The sequence below is a fragment of the Paralichthys olivaceus genome, chromosome 24 (assembly GCF_024713975.1).
Source record: "Paralichthys olivaceus isolate ysfri-2021 chromosome 24, ASM2471397v2, whole genome shotgun sequence".
Classification (NCBI taxonomy): domain Eukaryota; kingdom Metazoa; phylum Chordata; class Actinopteri; order Pleuronectiformes; family Paralichthyidae; genus Paralichthys; species Paralichthys olivaceus.
The window spans coordinates 11,374,579-11,392,589 of NC_091116.1; the positions used below are offsets into that span (position 1 = coordinate 11,374,579).

General features: G+C 41.6%; 1 protein-coding gene across 16 annotated transcripts in view; it reads right to left on the reverse strand.

Moving 5' to 3' along the window:
- Positions 1-18,011, reverse strand: part of dmd (dystrophin) — a 177,029-nt gene that overhangs the window by 48,499 nt on the left and 110,519 nt on the right. For 10 of the 16 annotated variants that reach the window (XM_069520600.1, XM_069520599.1, XM_069520589.1 and 7 more), the window contains 19 exons: positions 16,668-16,850; positions 15,843-15,974; positions 14,607-14,756; positions 11,750-11,911; positions 10,985-11,095; positions 10,047-10,220; positions 9,803-9,958; positions 9,533-9,703; positions 8,470-8,649; positions 8,195-8,317; positions 7,504-7,674; positions 7,008-7,130; positions 6,770-6,904; positions 6,463-6,615; positions 4,954-5,124; positions 4,212-4,238; positions 1,365-1,487; positions 923-1,095; positions 566-701 (listed from right to left, as the gene is read on the reverse strand). In XM_069520600.1, coding sequence (XP_069376701.1) covers positions 566-701; positions 923-1,095; positions 1,365-1,487; positions 4,212-4,238; positions 4,954-5,124; positions 6,463-6,615; positions 6,770-6,904; positions 7,008-7,130; positions 7,504-7,674; positions 8,195-8,317; positions 8,470-8,649; positions 9,533-9,703; positions 9,803-9,958; positions 10,047-10,220; positions 10,985-11,095; positions 11,750-11,911; positions 14,607-14,756; positions 15,843-15,974; positions 16,668-16,850 — 2,754 coding nt within the window. The remainder of the gene's footprint in view (positions 1-565; positions 702-922; positions 1,096-1,364; positions 1,488-4,211; positions 4,239-4,953; positions 5,125-6,462; positions 6,616-6,769; positions 6,905-7,007; positions 7,131-7,503; positions 7,675-8,194; positions 8,318-8,469; positions 8,650-9,532; positions 9,704-9,802; positions 9,959-10,046; positions 10,221-10,984; positions 11,096-11,749; positions 11,912-14,606; positions 14,757-15,842; positions 15,975-16,667; positions 16,851-18,011) is intronic. The other 6 variants (XM_069520596.1, XM_069520592.1, XM_069520597.1 and 3 more) reach the window with 2 other exon arrangements.

Consider the following 18,011-nt stretch of genomic DNA (forward strand, 5'->3'; position numbering starts at 1 on the left):
TGCCGTGGTAGAAGGTTTTCCAGGCATGTCCATCTGGTCAGAAGCCCCGAGGGTAGACCTTAACACGCTGGAGAGATTATATATCTCATCTGATCTGGAAATGCTTCAGGGTACTGCAGGAGGAGCTGCAAAGTGTTGCTCGGGAGAAGGACGTCTGAACTTACCTGCCTCCACCGTGTCCCGACTCCAAATAAGGGTTATAAAATGGATGGGTGGATTAAATGAGATGACACATTTTGATGATGACATGTCATGACCATAGACTGTATGGTCATGACATAATATGTTGCATCTTTTTTAGGTCATGTTATGTGATACTTCATCAAACTGTGACATATAGAATCTGCTTGGGGAGAAATCTAAGAAAAAGAAAGATGACTGTGCTGACAGAAGCACTTTTGACGAATGCCACTTGCTCCTGGGCACTTCAGCAGTATGAGTGGACACTACAGACCAAGCATGAGGCATCCGCAACTGGAATACACTCAGCTGCTCTCTGTTGTACAATCAAATGTGTACAAAGCTGTTATATTTGTAGAGTCTTGTGTCTGTGTGTCTGTGTTACCCTGAGATTCTGTCTGTGTGCTGTGGGATCAGTCTCAGCCAGTTTCAAAGTGCTCTCAGCGTCATTCAGCCACTCCTCCAGCGCCTTCTGATCTGAAACAAACTTCTGCCACTTGGAGTTGCAGTCCTGCCAACGTCTTGATGTGCACACATACAAACACACATAGATGTTTGTTTAAATACACTGCATATATATATTGTATATATGTACAAGTACACGCACTGAGCATTTTATTAGGGACGACACTAGGTAGTTCCTCCCTTAACTTTCAAAACAGCCTTTGTTGTTATAGATCTAAATTTAATGGACATATTCCACTTATCCATACTCGACCAATATATCATTCTCCCTCCTTACTTCAGTCGGTCCTGGTAGAGCTTGTTCAGTTTGTCCCAGTTGGTGCTGAGGAGAGTGGCTGTCTCCTGGATCCTCTGACCCTCCAGAGGCCGTGCACTCAATACCATTCCCTCTCTTTGGGCCAACGCTCCCTCCACTGGGCCCCGCAGCTGGTCAATGCTCTCCTTCCCCTCCTGTGTGTGTGGGTGAGAGGACGACAGACAGGGTGGAGGAGACACAGAGCGGTGTGATTCTGGAGGATGCTCATTGTGAAAATCATGCAAAATCAGAACATTTCTTGTTGGAAGATTTGATTTGAACTTCCTTTATCTTTACCTCCATTTTATCAACATATCTCAAGTAAAACACCAACCCTCTGTGAATAACATTACAGGTTCCTGATATCCTTTTCTCAGAGACATTGTCTGTAGTTTCCAGACAGAAACATTAAAGCCTTGCTGACCTTCAGGCAGTGCTCTTGCTGAGGCAGGTTATAATATGCTGCAGGCCAGTATTCAGGAGAGTTCAGCTTGAAGTCCGTCTCCGACACAGAACGCAGCAGCGCCTGCAGCCCTGTTATGTACTCCTGGACACACACAAACGGAGGAAGGCGTAGGCACCAACATACAGGTTGACAAAAACACCCAGCAGAGAGGTAGATCAGAAAAAGACTCCACATATAAATAAATGAGAACATGATACTGTACATGCTTGTTCATTTCTCGAGGCTTGCTTTAAAGAAAGAAATCAGATTTTCAACTAATTATGGCAACGATCTGGGTCCTCATTTGGTTTTTGCACATGAATGGAATTAAATATGACATTAATTCCATGTTAAATTATTGAAGCTATTATAAATGAGAGAAAATCTAAATCAGATAAATAGAAGATACATGTACATTTCTTTTTTTAAACATGTTTTTGTAGTGTGTAGAGTATAAAGTAAGATTGTAGAATTTTAAATGGTTCTAAAGTTTGATAAATGAAACCCAGATCGTTTCATGTCTGTCAGACGCCACGTACCTGACAAAAAGTCCTCTTTTAACTCGTTACTAACTCACCCTGTATCATGATCATGTTCAAGCCTGTGTCAACTCACTTTTAACTTATTCAAGCCTTTCATAATGAGTCCGATCTTGAAATGGTGAGTTGAAATGAATTTTACATTTCCCCTGACCATGATCCCCAACAGTCAGCATGGCTAATGAAGCTCCTCTACATGGTGCAGAGTACAGATCCTGGGACATTCACACTCGGCTCTGTCATCATCATTTCATGTAACTGCTGAGCTCATGCTGCCTGGGCGATCGTGCACGCATTAGCTTTATTAGCAGCCCTACGGAAAATAGATGTTTGCTGCTGGCCCTAAGTTAATGAGTCAGCTCTGGGTTCGCCTAACAACCATTTCTGTTTCAAAACCATTCTGGGCAGAACTCCTGCCTATTTATCTTCCTTTTTAAAACTAGAATTATAGAAGTCATAATCTTTGCTTTATGGACGATTTGTTGAGACTGAATTGGTTTTGCATATTGGGCTTTGCTGAAAGAATTCCTGCAAAAAATTATTTTGAATTTGAAATTTCCTCAAAAAACGTTAATGTCTGAAGTGCATGTGTGTAATGAAGTGAAATGAGGAGCCAGAGCTCTGAATGTCCCAGTTTCTCTGGTAACTATGAACACTGTGTCTGCTGCAGACACAACTCTGTCATACTGGGTTTCCGTGTTATTGTTAGGAGTCATTGGCTGAAAGACACACTGTATATTCAGCTCAAGCTAAATGATAAATACATTCATGGTCAAATGGGTAAAAAGATCATTTTTAAGGGTTGAAGTGGGATGAATATGTTAATCATAACCCAGTGTGTCAGAAACACATTATTTCTAATTTGTGACTAACATTCATATCAAAAGGCTCGAAATACCGTCTGTACGTACACTCAGAAACACTCACACACCTTCTCAGAAACAATTTTCTACTTGAATCCTTCCTGACATTGTGTGCATGTGACTGCAAGAGAGCACAGCAGATCTAAATGATGAGAGGGAGAGACTTAAAGTAACACAAGGCCTCCTCTAACTGAACAAAGCTGGCGATAAAACAATAACACAGCCTGTTACCGTGTGGAAATTAAATTAAGCTCCTGGGTCAGTGGGTCAGTAATGACTTTCACATTCAACAGGACGTTTGGCGAGGGCACTTATTGCTCACATGTCTTAGTCTAGCGTGACTAATCTTCTGCTTCTGCCAGTAAACACAGAATCCTAAATTTAACCTGCTTGATGTCATTGCTTTTTCAGGTACAAAGACACAATGCTTGGATATGTGTCCTCAGGGCCTGCAGAGCAAAACGCTGTCTAAACGTGTGTCTCCCACTCTCATTACCTTGTCTACTTCTCGCTTTCTTCTCCTCGACTTGGACTCAATACACATCAACACTGTATTCACTTGTATGGAAACCATTATTGGAGGATTGGCAGCAACAGTTAGAGCCAATTCAGTGTCGACTTTACAGTACGCTACATGTCCTGCAGCATGCTGCATCAGTTCACTGCTGCTCAGGCACTGAGAGGACACGAAAATACACTAGACGCTGGTATGAAGCCAGAATGTGAGTCATTTCCTCATGTGCATGTGAGTCTGCCAATCAAAGCACCATTAATGTGTGTTTCTGGTGATATTTAGCCACTTGTTTGAAATGAGTTTTTTTTTTTTCACTGCATTAAACAAAAATATCTGTAACTTAAAAAAAATTGAAATACACTTTTCTAACTAGACAATATTTTAAAGCCCTCCCTCCAGTCAAAAAACTAATTAGATGCAAATTATAATTACTCAGAGCACAATAATTCTATTTACTCTAATTTATGTTTGAATAAACAGAATTACCTCTGCCAGCGAGGTTATGTTTTCATAACCATTTGCTTATTTGTCTGTAAATTACAGTTATGCAAAAACTACCTGAAGGATTACCAAGAAAAAAATGTTTCTCTTTTCTTTGACATTTTTCCATTTTTCCTGATTCATCACAGAATAACTCACAGATCTCAAGGATCTTGATGAAAAGAAAAATCTTTCTTAATGAATTTTTATGTTGTTTCATAATGGAGCTGTTGGGCATCAGCAAAGCTCTGCACTCTGCTAAATGCCCTTCTAGTTTAACATAAAAACAATCTCTGGCATGATTCCTCTCAGCACCTGAAGAAATGTATAAGCATGAAAGTACACTGCAGTACAGACATGTATTAGGTCCAAGTTTAAGAGGTGACACCATGTAATGTGAGTGCATGTGATTGGCTAAGAGGATACGCACATCTTCAAGGATTGGCAGATCAGGGAACTGCCAGGGGGAAATGCGATTGGTCGTCAGGGGGGCATGCAGTGACACAGTCAGACAGAGCGATCAATGAGAGTCCAACATGTGAGTGTGTTTCACATGTACACAGAAGACATGTCAATGAATATGCAGCAAAGAAAAACGAAAAAGCAACTTAAATTTTAACTGAGGTTGAGATTTAAAGTCACTTGTTCAAACTCAACTCAGATTCAGTAGAGGGGGCTAAAGAATAAAATGTATGTGCTATTGTTTCTATGATAGCTTTTGCTTCCAGAATAAAATAAATCAGCTAATTCAAGTTAAAACAAATATCCATCTATATTTTTTTTTTTTATACATGGAGTGAACGTATTGTGTGTTTATTCAAACCCTCATATCACGTCGTCCTCTGAGCTTTAACGCTCCTTTCTTGTTGTAAAACGATTAAAAACACATCAGTGAGTCACACTGTTGCACTTGACATTTGTTGCCTTCAAGTTAAAAGCGAGAGTAAAGTGTGTTTTGGGGTAAAATCCACCTTGCATATTTAAAGGGAATTCATTTTGAGTCGTTGTTATTGGATGTTTCATGCTCACAGTTAGTAAAAACAGTAATTTGAACGACTTAAAGGGACTCACACACTGTTTTTAGATTGTTAGTGAGAGTGAGGAACTCGTCATGTGGTAGTAATCTCAGTTAGTACTGTAGATATAGAAGTCGTGCCTATAGTGAAACTCACACATTGTCTTTTGAAGGGTATGAACTTGCCCTCCACCTCAACCCAACGCTTGTTGAGCTGGAGCTGGCGGGGTTCCACTAGATTGGCGGCACCAGCTTCTGAGAGCTGATTGGCTAAGCCCTGCACATCCTTAAGCTCCTCCTTCTTCTTGTCGAACTCTGAGCCAATTTCCTATTGGAGGAAATCAACCAAGGGGTCACTCACTATTGGCTGAACTTGAGGATAACTGGGGTGTTAAGCACAGAGAGGCATGTGGATGTGCTCAAACACACACGCACACTTATACGTACACACACCACACACACAAACAATTAATACATAATAAAATGTTTAAAACACATCTTTTACTCCTTAGCACGCACTCCGATAATGACAAATATCATCGCCAAACAAACATACACAAGGAATCCATATTGTTTATGGCTCCATTCAAACAACCCAAACAGAATGTGCTGTAAATAGGAGGCACACACTGCTGTCAGACTTTATTCATAGTGAGAAGGAATACAATCACTGGCCAGAGCAGAGAGACGGAGTGTGAGCAGTGAAAAGAAGCAAGAATGGACAGTCAGCTTGACAGACAGACAGACAGACAGAGAGACAGACAGACAGTGTGAAATCTCAGTTGCGGTAATGACAGGTGAGTCTGAGGTGAGCGCAAGAGATGTCCACCTAGCGAAATGTCATAGTGATCATCTGAAAGTGAAAGACAAACATAGACAGTCAGGGAGGGAGCAGAGAAAAGGTGGAGTTCAAGGGTTCTTCTCCGTCATTTTTATCAAACTGGAAACTGTTAACAACGGTGCACGGACATGTTGCATTAACATCGATGAACTGATCTATTTATTCTTCTGTCAACTCGGTTCAGAGGCATTTAGAATTCATCATTTTTCATACTGAGATGCCTTTAAAATTCAAGATTTTGTGTTTGATTTCATTGTTCGTCAAAATGTTTTATTGTACCTGATACTACCTGGTGTTTACCTGCTGGAGATAAGTTTTCCACTATTACTTTTACCTCCCAGTTTTTTAATTGCTGTGCTATCTGCTTGAATAGAAAACTCAAAGCAATCTGTTTTTGTTGCACTGTGGTAAATACAACCAAATACATTGTGCAGGTCAGCTGTTACAAGCTATGATGAATAATAATCATCTGTAATGATTATCGATGATAACACAACACAGTTTAATTAACCTTTTTCCCTGCAACTCTCGAAAAAAATCCCTGTTAACAGCTGCAGTCTTCTACTGACGACCAGAATTGATCTGCAGTTATTTCTTTGATTTAAGATAATGAAGGCTTCCTGAAACAAATAATCAGAAAGTGCTTTTCCCCAAGTGAACATTGCAAAAGCCTTGACACCAACCCTTCGTCCAACAGGAGATGAGGAGAGGAACAAAAAAGATTCACATATGAGGTTTTGTTTTTGTGTGAGAGAAAAACACATGAAGATATTATCTTGATTCCGTGAGCAGTACGTGTACATGTGTATGTATGTGTCTCGTCACCTTGACCCTCTCTCCCTCGGGGGGGTCGGGCAGTTGGTCCACGCTGCGTTGGATGTCGTCCAGCCAGGCCAGCAGGTCATGTGATTTCCTCCTGTACTGGTACCACTGAGGCGCAATAGCCAGCGCTTTCCTGTTCCTCAGTAAACGCAGGTCCTACACACACGTCAACACACAAACACAATTACACAAACTGAGTCCAGACAGGAATTTAACTTTTACACATGTTTTTAATCAGTTTGTTGGTCCAGGATGAGACTCTCAGTTCTAACCAGCATTTCATTCTGACAGTGTGTGTGTGTGACTTTACCTTGACGGTGTTGTACTTGCTGTTGAGCTGGTTGTGTTTCACTCTGATCTGCTCTCTCTTGTCCTGATCTGGGACTCTCTTCTGTAGATTCTCTCCTTTCAACAGTAACTCCTTCACTGCACCTTCCTCACAGTCCTACACACACACGCACACACACACACACACACACACACCGCTTGTAAGTGCATGCTGAATATAAGAAGGATGCATTATCCTCTTGTGTGTGTGTTTATGAAACCTTGTCTTCCTGGAAGTCTTCCTCCTTGAGGTTCTCCCCTTGTTTGACTTCTTCCTCCAGGAGCTCCAGCCAGATCTGTGCTTCACTGTGGTACTGCTCCAGCTCCTTGGCTGATGCAGCCGTCTGCCACACACACAGCACACGCACGCACACACACACAATGAAAGGGACATCATTAGTGGCCAGGAGAAAGTAAATTTAGTCTGAGACGTAGGAGCAGATTCATTGGGTTTGAAGTAAATTTAGTGTGAGACATTGAAGTCTGCTAAATGAGCGCTTTAAAGTATAGTTAGCGAGACGTTTCAAGTCTATTTAGTGAGACTCTGAAGTAAATTTAGAAGGAGCTGGGAATCTATTTAGTCAGAGGTTGAAGTGAAATTAAGTGAGTTTGGAGTATTTAGCACCCACTGACACTTTCATTCAATTTCAGCTTGTGTGTTAAATGTTCAAAATAAATAAAAGTATTAAGAGGGGTATAACTGTCCACCGTCCCTACCAGTCCAGAGGTGATGCGTTGAGAGATGGTGTCAAATCGCTGGTTGAGCTGCTTCACTTTGGGTCCCACCTGAGCCTGGCAGTTCTCTCCCCTGGTGGACATGAGCTCCTGGGATAAAGCCCTCACCTCCTCCATCTTAACTGTCATCAGCTCCAGCTCTGCACGCAAAACCTGCAGGACACAAACACATACGCATTTTTTTGTAAAAATATGGAAAGAATACTCCTATATTGTATATATTACATTCTATTTCCTTGTACTTATACTGCATGTTTACTTATTTATTACTCTGAGTAATGCTTCTGTTTTTCCTTTTTCCTGTTTTTCCTCCGGTTGTTCCTTATCTTATCTTATCGCCTCTTATGTTACGTGTCTAAGTCTTTGTACCTTACTTGGTTTGGAGTTTATCATAAAAAAAATAAAGGTGGACATTTTGCATTCACTGTGTAGCACAGAGTTAAAAGGCTATCAACCTCATATGTAAGCAGACTGCAGAGTTAACACTCGCCAGCTCCCACAGGCACTAACAAAAGACATGCGTGTTCATCACTCTGTCCCACAGCTGATAACAAGAGAGCACTACTAAGGATAATCCCTGGATTTTCCAATTAAAAGGCCACAAGCCCTCAAATCTCAACTACGAACAGACTGAGATTTAGAAGAAGAAATATATAAGATATAAAAGACACACCTTCAACACAGCGTCGTTGGGTCCCTGGCTGTCCAAGTCATCCATCTTTTTCTCCGCTCCGTCGATCCATCTGTTCACTTCCTCTATCGTTCCATCTAACTTCTGCATCTGCCGCTGATAGTCCTGAGAGAGGGAGGAGGAAGGAGAGAGAGCGGGACATTAAAGGTTTCTTCAGTTATTTTTAGAAACGTTGGTATAATTTTAACACTGACAAAAGAAAGAAGAAGCTAGAGACACATGAATACAGAACACTCTGTTATTTCTCTTTTTCTGACCAGCAGCAGGTTGAGCCATTCTTCTGCTCGGGATGTGACTGCAATCCAGTTGCAGTGAAGCAGACTGACTTTGTCATCCACCAGGCCGCCGTGGCCCCGCAGCACAGCCTTGAGGGCCTCGGCGAGGTCCACAACAGCCTGCAGCTGAGGCTGACGCCGCTCCGTCTCCTCATGGATGGACTGAGAGAGAAAGATCATTTAACAAAGTTTAAAAAGAACAACAAAATGTATGTAGAAAATGTAATATGGTAGAAGACAAGAACATAAAGTCATTGGGGCAGATATTATGAAAAGTTAATAAAGAGCCAGTCGATACAGGAGGGTTTCTGATCTAAATATAATCTGAGGGGGTTAATAGAAATGTAGATAATAAGACCATGTACAGTTTTAAAAGTAATCAATAGAATCTTAAACTGAATTCTGAAGCGAACAGGGAGCCGTTGTTACTCAGGAAGGAGAGATATGTTCTCTATATTGAAATCTAGTTTCTGTGGATAAGCAGCTGCTGCACGATTCCATGCAAGAGAACAATAAATTACAGAAATCAAGGTGACAGGAAAAGAAAGTGTGAATAATTTATGGGAGCATTGGCTCAGGTTTGGACTCATTTCTCATTTGTCAACAGTAAGACTGCAGGAGACTCCTGATGTACTGATTGAAGTTTCTCGTTGAATATGTAAATTTAATATCAGTTATTTCAATAAACATTACTCACTTACATTTTGTGAGTTGAATGACTGCACTTTGCAACCTCCTCCTCTGCTCAGTGACTGAAGTGAGTCATGTATTAGGATTTTATAACTGAAACTATGACCAAAACAAACACATTTACGTTCTGTGACTGCACGGGAAAGAGACATTTTGCCAGTAAAACATAAGAATAATGGCGGCTCTGCAGGTGACTTAAACTGCAGCTGTGTGGAGGAATGAATAATATATGTTTTCCTGAATAACTGTATGCCCTGGGAGTATATGTTCTTTTTTTGTTAAGTCAGTTTATAACAAAGTAGAGAGGCCAAAGGAAATGATAGTGGACAGACCAGGATGTTAAGATCTGTCATACCTGTGCCCATGCCACCTCAGCCTCCAGGTCACTGGGCATGCCGTCCACCGCAGAGCGCCTGGTCAGCTCGGCGTCAGTTGCGGCCAGCCACTCCGTCAACCCGTTCAGCTCCTTACGCAACTTCCTTGACAACTTCAGACTCTTCTCCAGCTCTAATTTACTCTCAGTTACCTTAAAACACGTGAAACAGTTACAGGAAATCTCTACTGATAGTGTTGCTTGTGAGATAACATGTGTTTAGCTCCAATATGTTTGTGTGTTTGTTCTCACCTGGGATCCCAGTTGGTTGTAGAGCAGTTTCAGGGCGGTCACCCTGTCGTCAAGCTCTTTGGGATGCTCAGTCTGCTGCCTCTGGACGATGTGCCGCCCTGTTTTTATCACCGTCTCTATCTCGCCTTTCACTTCACTCAGCACCTTGTACAACTTCTGTTAGACACAAACAGCAGCTGCTTAATGTGAGATATATACTACATCTACTCATCAACCGACCTGCCAGCGTGGTGCAATTACCCACCATACACTGCTCCAGCTGCGACTGCACCACGTCCTGCTCCACACTGCGGATGTCCAGCACCCCCACCTGACTTTTGACCCCGGCCAGCGCACGCTCACATTCAGCCAGCCGAGCGTCAAAGTTGGCCGGCTTCTGGAAGAGCCGAAATTTCGTCCACACGTCTGCCAACATTTTCTATAAAAAGCCAAAGACACACGTGGACACGTGAGGAGACGACTCGTTGTAGCAATTCAGAGTCTGTCTACATCAGACACATATTCCAACAAAATTAAACACGAGAGAAAAAGAAGCATGTGGGGTCCGTTTAGAGGGAATGTGTTGTGCCATTGCACCATTGGTTTCATGGTTTTGCAGTGCCTGGCAGGGAACTACACTCAATGCTGTGGGAGTTCTGTGAGATTCAATGAGAGAAAATCAGAATGTGCAAGACAGACTCTCACCACAAGAAGGTAGAGCTGCTCCAGTTTTGAGCTCCGAGCCCCTGCGCCCCTCGGCTGTCAGAGCAGAAGAGTTGTGTGCGTGCGTAGTTCACCGCTGAGTAATGACAACTTTTGCCAGGGGGTACAGTATTTCAGTTTGCAAACCAAGTTTCAGTAGTGTGGTGTTTACAGAGGCCTTCTCTCTTTAGCTGAGGGGCAAACTGAATTGTGCCAGAGGAGGAAATCATTTCCACTTCATTCCCACAAATTTAGTTTCCCTAAATTCCCATTACCGAAAGTAAAAAGTCTGAATGCTCACGCACAACATTCTGTTCCATGAAAGAGTGTTTCCTAAAAATAGATCTGCAAATTGCTTATTTTCACATAAGCCTTGCCTACGAACTCACAAATAGATAATGTGAAACAATGCTCGCAGTGTCAGAAATATTTGGTCGCATATCCACAAATTTGCTTTGCGTCACACAAATATGTAAACACACAAATACAATGGAAACATACCTGTGTAAGGTCAATCTGTCCCATGATCCTCTGGGACGAGTCTTTGTCCTGGTTCTTCTTCCTCATGTCCTCCAGAGTCACGTCATGTCCACTCAGCTCGGACTGGATTTTCTGTGACACACATAAACATGCGTTTCTAAAGTTTCTAATTCAGTGAATTTAATCAGGTCCGTCTGGAAAAGAGGCGAGTAAGTTTAAATTGATCAATAGTGTATCTCCCTCTGCTGACCACAGGGAGGCAATAAGCAGCAAGGAGAGAGGAGAAGGCACTCCTCAAAATCTTTGATAACTTTAGGTACACCCCCCTCACTACACACACACACACACACACACACACACACACACACACACACACACACACACACACACACCTCTCTAATCCAATCATTCGCTCAGCCTGTGTTTGTAAGGGAGGGAGAGAGAGAGAGCAAGAGACGTCCCTCTGCACCGGTGGTCCACAGTCCACATGGACATAATCTGTCTCTCCATCAGCTCTGTACATACAGACACACACACCACTATCTAATGATCCATTATCTGATTAAGTGGAAAGTGTGTCAGTGAGAAAAAGAAAAGAAACAAGAATAATTGTAGAAGTAGATGAAGTAGATTACAGAGGATAAGATAACAGACAGTGGCAGTGTACAGTATGTTTGTGTGTGCACACATTCCTGCTGGGAGCATGGCAGGGCTTCGTAAACTGATAAACAAGACAGAAAATAATTATCAGGGTTCTGATTCTTTTGAGGTGCACTCTAAGGCTACCTGAGCCTCCTGTGGGATCTGCTGGGCGTCAATGTGGTCAGTCAGGTACGAGCTGAGGTGGCGGTCTGTGTTAGCAAGCGACTCCTGAAGCTGCCTGAGGGTCTTGTCATTCTCCTGAGCCCACTGGACACTTTTCTCCAGCTCCTTCTGTCGCAGCAGCGCCTGCGGAAACAGCAAACATGTTACACCTCGTTAAATAACACATGGAAGGACACACAAAAACAGCTATATCCCATAAACGATAACTTGGAAAATCTCTAGACGATAGATATATAGTCCGATGTGGCATCTTGAAAGAATCCTCAGGTGGCGTTTGAGATATTTTACTGTGTATCATTTCTTGCAGTGAAATTAATAAAGTTTATAAAGATGGATGGCGTATTTCCACTTCCTCCCACATTCCAGAACTGAAGCCAAGATATCCTCGATACAGACGTTGCCATCTTGCACATTTGGAGCCAGAGAATGTGCAATAGCGGTCAGAGGACGGAGCCACGGCAGCGAGATCCTGTCATTACAAACAGTCTGTTTTGCACAATTATGGACACAGTCTACACACACACACACACACGCACACACACGCACACACACACACACACACACACACACACACACACACACACACACACACACACACACACACAATCCATCTGCATGTACCCTCTTGAGAGAAGGACTCCGGGCTTTCTCTCTCATGTTGTCTGAGTGACCAGCCACATCGAGACGGTCAACAGAAAACGAACGATCGTCTGTCGCCTGTTGTCTGCAAAGCATTTGACGCCCTGGCAACTAATGGTGTCTACTTCCTTCCTTCAGCCGGGTGACTGCCGACTAATTAGATTAACTAGTGAACGCACCAATTACATCATAAACCTGTGTGAGCTTACAGGTGTGGAGAGACAGAGTGTACATGTGGTTACAGGTAAGCATGTTAATCCCATACAGGAGGATAATGGCTAAGTATAGCCCTGAGCCTGTCTAACCCCTGTTGTCGCACACACACACACACACACACACATAGTATTCACACACTCGCACACACATTATTCACACACACACAGTATTCACACACAGTATTCACACACACACACACACACACAGTATTCACACAAACACACACACACACACACACATAGTATTCACACACAGTATTCACACACACACACACACACAGTATTCACACACAGTATTCACACAAACACACACACACACACACACACACAGTATTCACACACAGTATTCACACACACACACACACACACAGTATTCACACACAGTATTCACACAAACACACACACACAGTATTCCTAATGCTACTTGTGGATTTCTCATAGGATTTTTTCGTCCGTCTCGCTCCCATGTCTTAGTTTATAATGTATGAAATGAGAATTTAAGTGAGATTAAATATTTAGGCAACACTGATAACAATCTTCCCGGCGGCGATGTACTCCATTTCCCTAGCAATTGTCGGCTCATGACTACATATTCTCATTAAACACTCAGTTTTCCATTATTACTTATTTCACACATGCACACACACACATGCACACACATACACAATCTCAGGAACGAATGCAGTGATTGTGGAACAAGGGAGATAGAGGATCATTGTTTGCTTAAATGCTTTGTGTTGGAAAATGCCAGCGGCAAAGCACGAGCAGCGTTCTCCACACCGCACTTCCTCTTATTGGTTTTCAGCCGTTACAAGGAGCTGAAATTAAAATGGCAAACATGCCTCTGTGATCTGAAGACGCCGGAGATGTGTAACAGCATTGTTTGTTCACAGGCTGAGGTTTAAAGAGGGACACTGATATAATGAAATTATATTCCCATCTCTGTGTCAGCATTTGCTCGGAGCCCTGCACTCATCAGACTCTTGGCTCGGATGCTAAGGAAGTGTTGACTTTGAGTTATTGCACTGATGATGATAACATTTTTCTTTGCCTAAAAAGTAGGAAGTAGATAAGAAATATATTTTTATAATGTCTAACTTTGATTTGAATGACATCTGCAGTTTTAGGTCATTAGGGAGAGCAAATGAAATAGTGTTGATGTGAGCTGGTGTTAGATTACTCCACTGGTCAGGGTTGCTGGTTCAATTCTAAATACCTCCTCCAGATCGCTTGTATTTATATTTTATTATACAGTCACTTTTTTTTACATTTGTTTGTTTCCGTGAGTTAGATTTTTATTTTCTTTAAGATTGTGTTTCAGTGTTGAAATCTAAAAGAGAAATCCAACACGTTTGTTTTGATATCTAGGACTAGAAGTTTGAATCAAATCACACTGGAATGAATTCATAGTCCCAGGAAAGGTTACGGAATAAATGTGAGATTTGAGTGTGTCCTTCATACTGCACTGATGAAGTTAGTATGCAAGCAATAAACAACAAAAGGTTTCACTCAACACAGTCCCCTCTGGTCCAAAAAAGAAGAAAAAACCTTGAGGCATTATTTTGGTCTCTGTGTGCTTTAACTTTCTTTTCCAGACAGATTCACGAACGTGTCTCTCTCTTCTTTATAGATGACAAACAAACAGGCCTCAGAGCTGCGCTGCCTCATCTACATGCTGACATACACGCCATATGAAAGGAGGCACACGAACAGTGAGGATACACAAAATGGAAAAAAGTCTGAAACATCTGAAACATAGGGCTTTGTCACACACACCAACACACACACTCAATGTCTCAGATGGGCTGACAAACAAAGTCTTGCAGGGAGAACATTAATCTGCTGCATCACCACAACAGGCTGAGAGCATATCGATGATGGGTGATGATGACTAGAATAAAGGGAAGGGTGACGTGGGGAAATGTACGAACTAAAAACTATTTAGAGTAAATAAAGAATCTTACCCTGGCCATAAGTTCGTCCCATCGTGTGTTGAACGCATCCAGTTTTTGTTGTATCAGTTCATCCAGGACACCTCCGTCCATCAGGGTCTGGGCCAACTCTCGGATCTGGTTCCTGTTGTCCTCTGGGTGACGCAAAAGGACATCCAGGCTCTGTACACACACACACACACACACACACACAAACAATCATCTACATCACATGAAGCTCATTCCTAATTGTCCTACTATGGGGATATTTATTTATATCCGTTTCAAAAAGAACGAAAGTGATGCAGAATAAGTTAGGTGACGATATGTAGATGCTGAAACGGGTCCATTAGCCTTTGTTCCTCTGACCTTGGTGCTGAACAGCTTTTCACATCTTCTGAAATCCCCCAAAAGCTGTTAGGCTGCATATTAGCATAATAAAATAAAGCTGAGTGGGCAGCTATTTGCATTTTTGCTCTTTTGTTGTCGGTAACAGTAAATGAAAGAATGCATCCGGCTCTTGAGGCTTTAAGCTTTTTGCTTCGTTAAACTCACCAAATCCCAGGGTCTAACATAAACATAAACATCGGTTTAATGCATTTTATAGAAATACAGTTCATATTCACTGTATAATAGATTACCCTTTAATATATATTTTACACTGTCATCATTTGATTTGATTTATAAAACATTATACTTGAACATCAGTAATTATTATGATGATGATTATTATTATACAAAATCTCTATTATCTTAGGAGCCTCTACACTGAATCTACTTTCACCAGGTGCCTGCTAATATAAGAATTCATATTCATATTTTTACGTCGCACCTTAACTCTAAATTATATCTCTCAAAGACACCTTTGGGTGTTATCTGTCTGTTTTGCATTTCTCTCATACTTAATCTATTACTGGCTGTGTAACATTTAACAATATATCTGCTATCATTAATTCATAATCTCTACTCTCTAAAACTAAAACTTAAATGTGAGAATGAGGAAAAAAAAGGTTCAACGCCTCAGGGGCCGATTTAGTTATGTAATCTCTCTGGCTGTTTGACTCTATCCACCACCGCTCTAACTACACTGTCATAGTGGGACTGTTTCGACAGCTCAGTGCAGCAAGTTGTGTACCTTGGTGACGTGTTGGACGTGTCCCGTTACAAAAGACACCCATGCTGCCCTTTCCATGTCTCTGCCACCTTGTCCTCTTTTAACAAAATCCCCTGAATTGATGTGTGCACCCTCGCCTCCCGCCTCTCACTCACATCCAGCGCCTCCTGCAGCTCCTCTGCTCCCTGCAGGTTGTCTGTCTCGTCTAGTTTCTGCTCCAGCTGGTCCAGGAAGGCGTTTTCCTGCTCCAGGTAGGAGAGCAACTCACACCAGCATGCCCACACCTCCTAAAAACACACAACGTATGAGCAAATCATTAGGAGGAAGAGACAATGGAGATAGAGAGAAATCAATTGATGGAAAATACAGACTGTGCAGCCTAATGGTTTTGACATTTTATGTGTTAGATGGAAGTAAGACAGACAGAGAGCATAATAAAAAAGACAAATAGTGAGAGTGCTTTGACCATAGAACTGAATTACCACAAATACCAAGACCCAGAGGAAATTATTTTCCAGGAAAAGCAGAGAGGAGATTGGGAAGATAAAAAAAAAGTACATCCTGTTGATTTGAGGACAGGTAAGCAAATGACTGTGAAGCTATATCTATTTTTTTATAGTTTTGTATAAGCATATTTAGGTTCAGTGCAAGTCATCGTATCAACATCTGTTCAACATTACAATGTTTGATGGGTTAATTTACATTAACACATTTAGTTTGAATGGTAAACACATCTCCTGTTCATTTAAAGTGACTTTCTGACGAAGCTCAGACCATTTTAAATGTAAGAAAACAACATGAGATGGTCACTAACTCTGCAACACCTCCCTTATCTAGAATATTCTGAATACATCCTCTGAAAACACTGATGAAGCGAAAATGTCTTTACCTTTCACACGTAAATGCACCTTTAAACAAAAGCCAGCACAGATCTAATTACCATTTGCAGGACTGAGGTGACAGAGAGGTAAACGTCATACCTCCAGAGTTTTACATTTCCCATCCAGGCGGCTACACAGGCGCTGGTAGTTGGCTGTCAGCACGTCCAGCTCAGAGCGCAGGGCATCGTGGGCTGTGGGTGGGGCCTTGGCGATGAAACTGTTCACGCTGTCGGTGAGGAGTTTCACCTTTAGCTCCTTGGAGTGGACCTCCTCCTGAGCCCTCTGATAGAGAGACAAAGAAACGGAGAAAGTAAAGAGGGGGTGTTTTTTAGGGAGAGCAGAGGTGAACTGGAAGCAAGAGACACTTGCTGCCTTCCAATAGGTTTGTGTTCGTGAGAGGAGTTCATATGAAAACCTCCCGGCTTGAGGTATTTTCGACATTGGACCTCGGAATTTCCTGAAAACTCAGAGCTGTGACATGTTTAGTGAAGCTTTCAGAAATGATGTAGGCCATGGAATTGTATTTTGAATTGGATGGTATTTTAATATATTTTCATAAAAAAAACAAGACCTTCAAAATATGAATCAGTGAATTTTATAATGTACATTTAATTAATAATCAAGAAAATATTGATGAAACACACAGCGGTGGAATGTAAATACATTTTTCATGTATCTGTACAGCAAGTATCTGTACTTTCTACTCCACTACATTTTTCACAAAGCCTTGCACTACATGTTAATATTGTTTTTAATACTAAAATAATTAACAATTAAAGTAATCAGTATTTAGTATTTAATAGAAAAGTACTTAATTACTTATGCTCAACTAAAACAGCTAGTGGTACTGTTTTTAAAATAGGGTGTGAAACTAAAAAAACAAAGATGGAAGACTCTGTAGTGAACACAAACTGGCTGAGGCTGCGCTCAACAAGAAAACTCCTTTAAGAAAAGGAATTAGATGACTCAGTTTGTTTGTTGTTTTGTATTAACAAGACTTGTTATTTTAACTTGAGTCCTAAAAGTTAAGGGAACAGAGAAAGAATCGAGAGGCAGATGGTGAGTGATATAAAGCAAGAGATGGAAGGAAGGAAGTTAGGAGAGAGAGAGAGAAAGAGAGAGAGAGAAAGAGAGCTTAATGGATACAGGGTTGGATGCAAGACCAAATGAATCAATGTTCCTCTAGTTGATAAAGCCACAGAGTGTGAAGAGATGGAGTGAATAAGTAACCCAACGAATCAATTAATGAGCATGTAGCTTTCCCAGCAAGAGAGAGGGGGAGGGAACAGGAGAAAGAGGGATTACGGGAATAAACGAGTGATTTGAGTTTCCTCTGAGCTTCAGCAGAAAGAATGAGGAGAGGAGCACGAGGTGAGAGGAGGGGGGGGATTATGAGTAGCAAGCAGAGTGGAATCAATTTTCATTTTCAACTTGACTATCAAG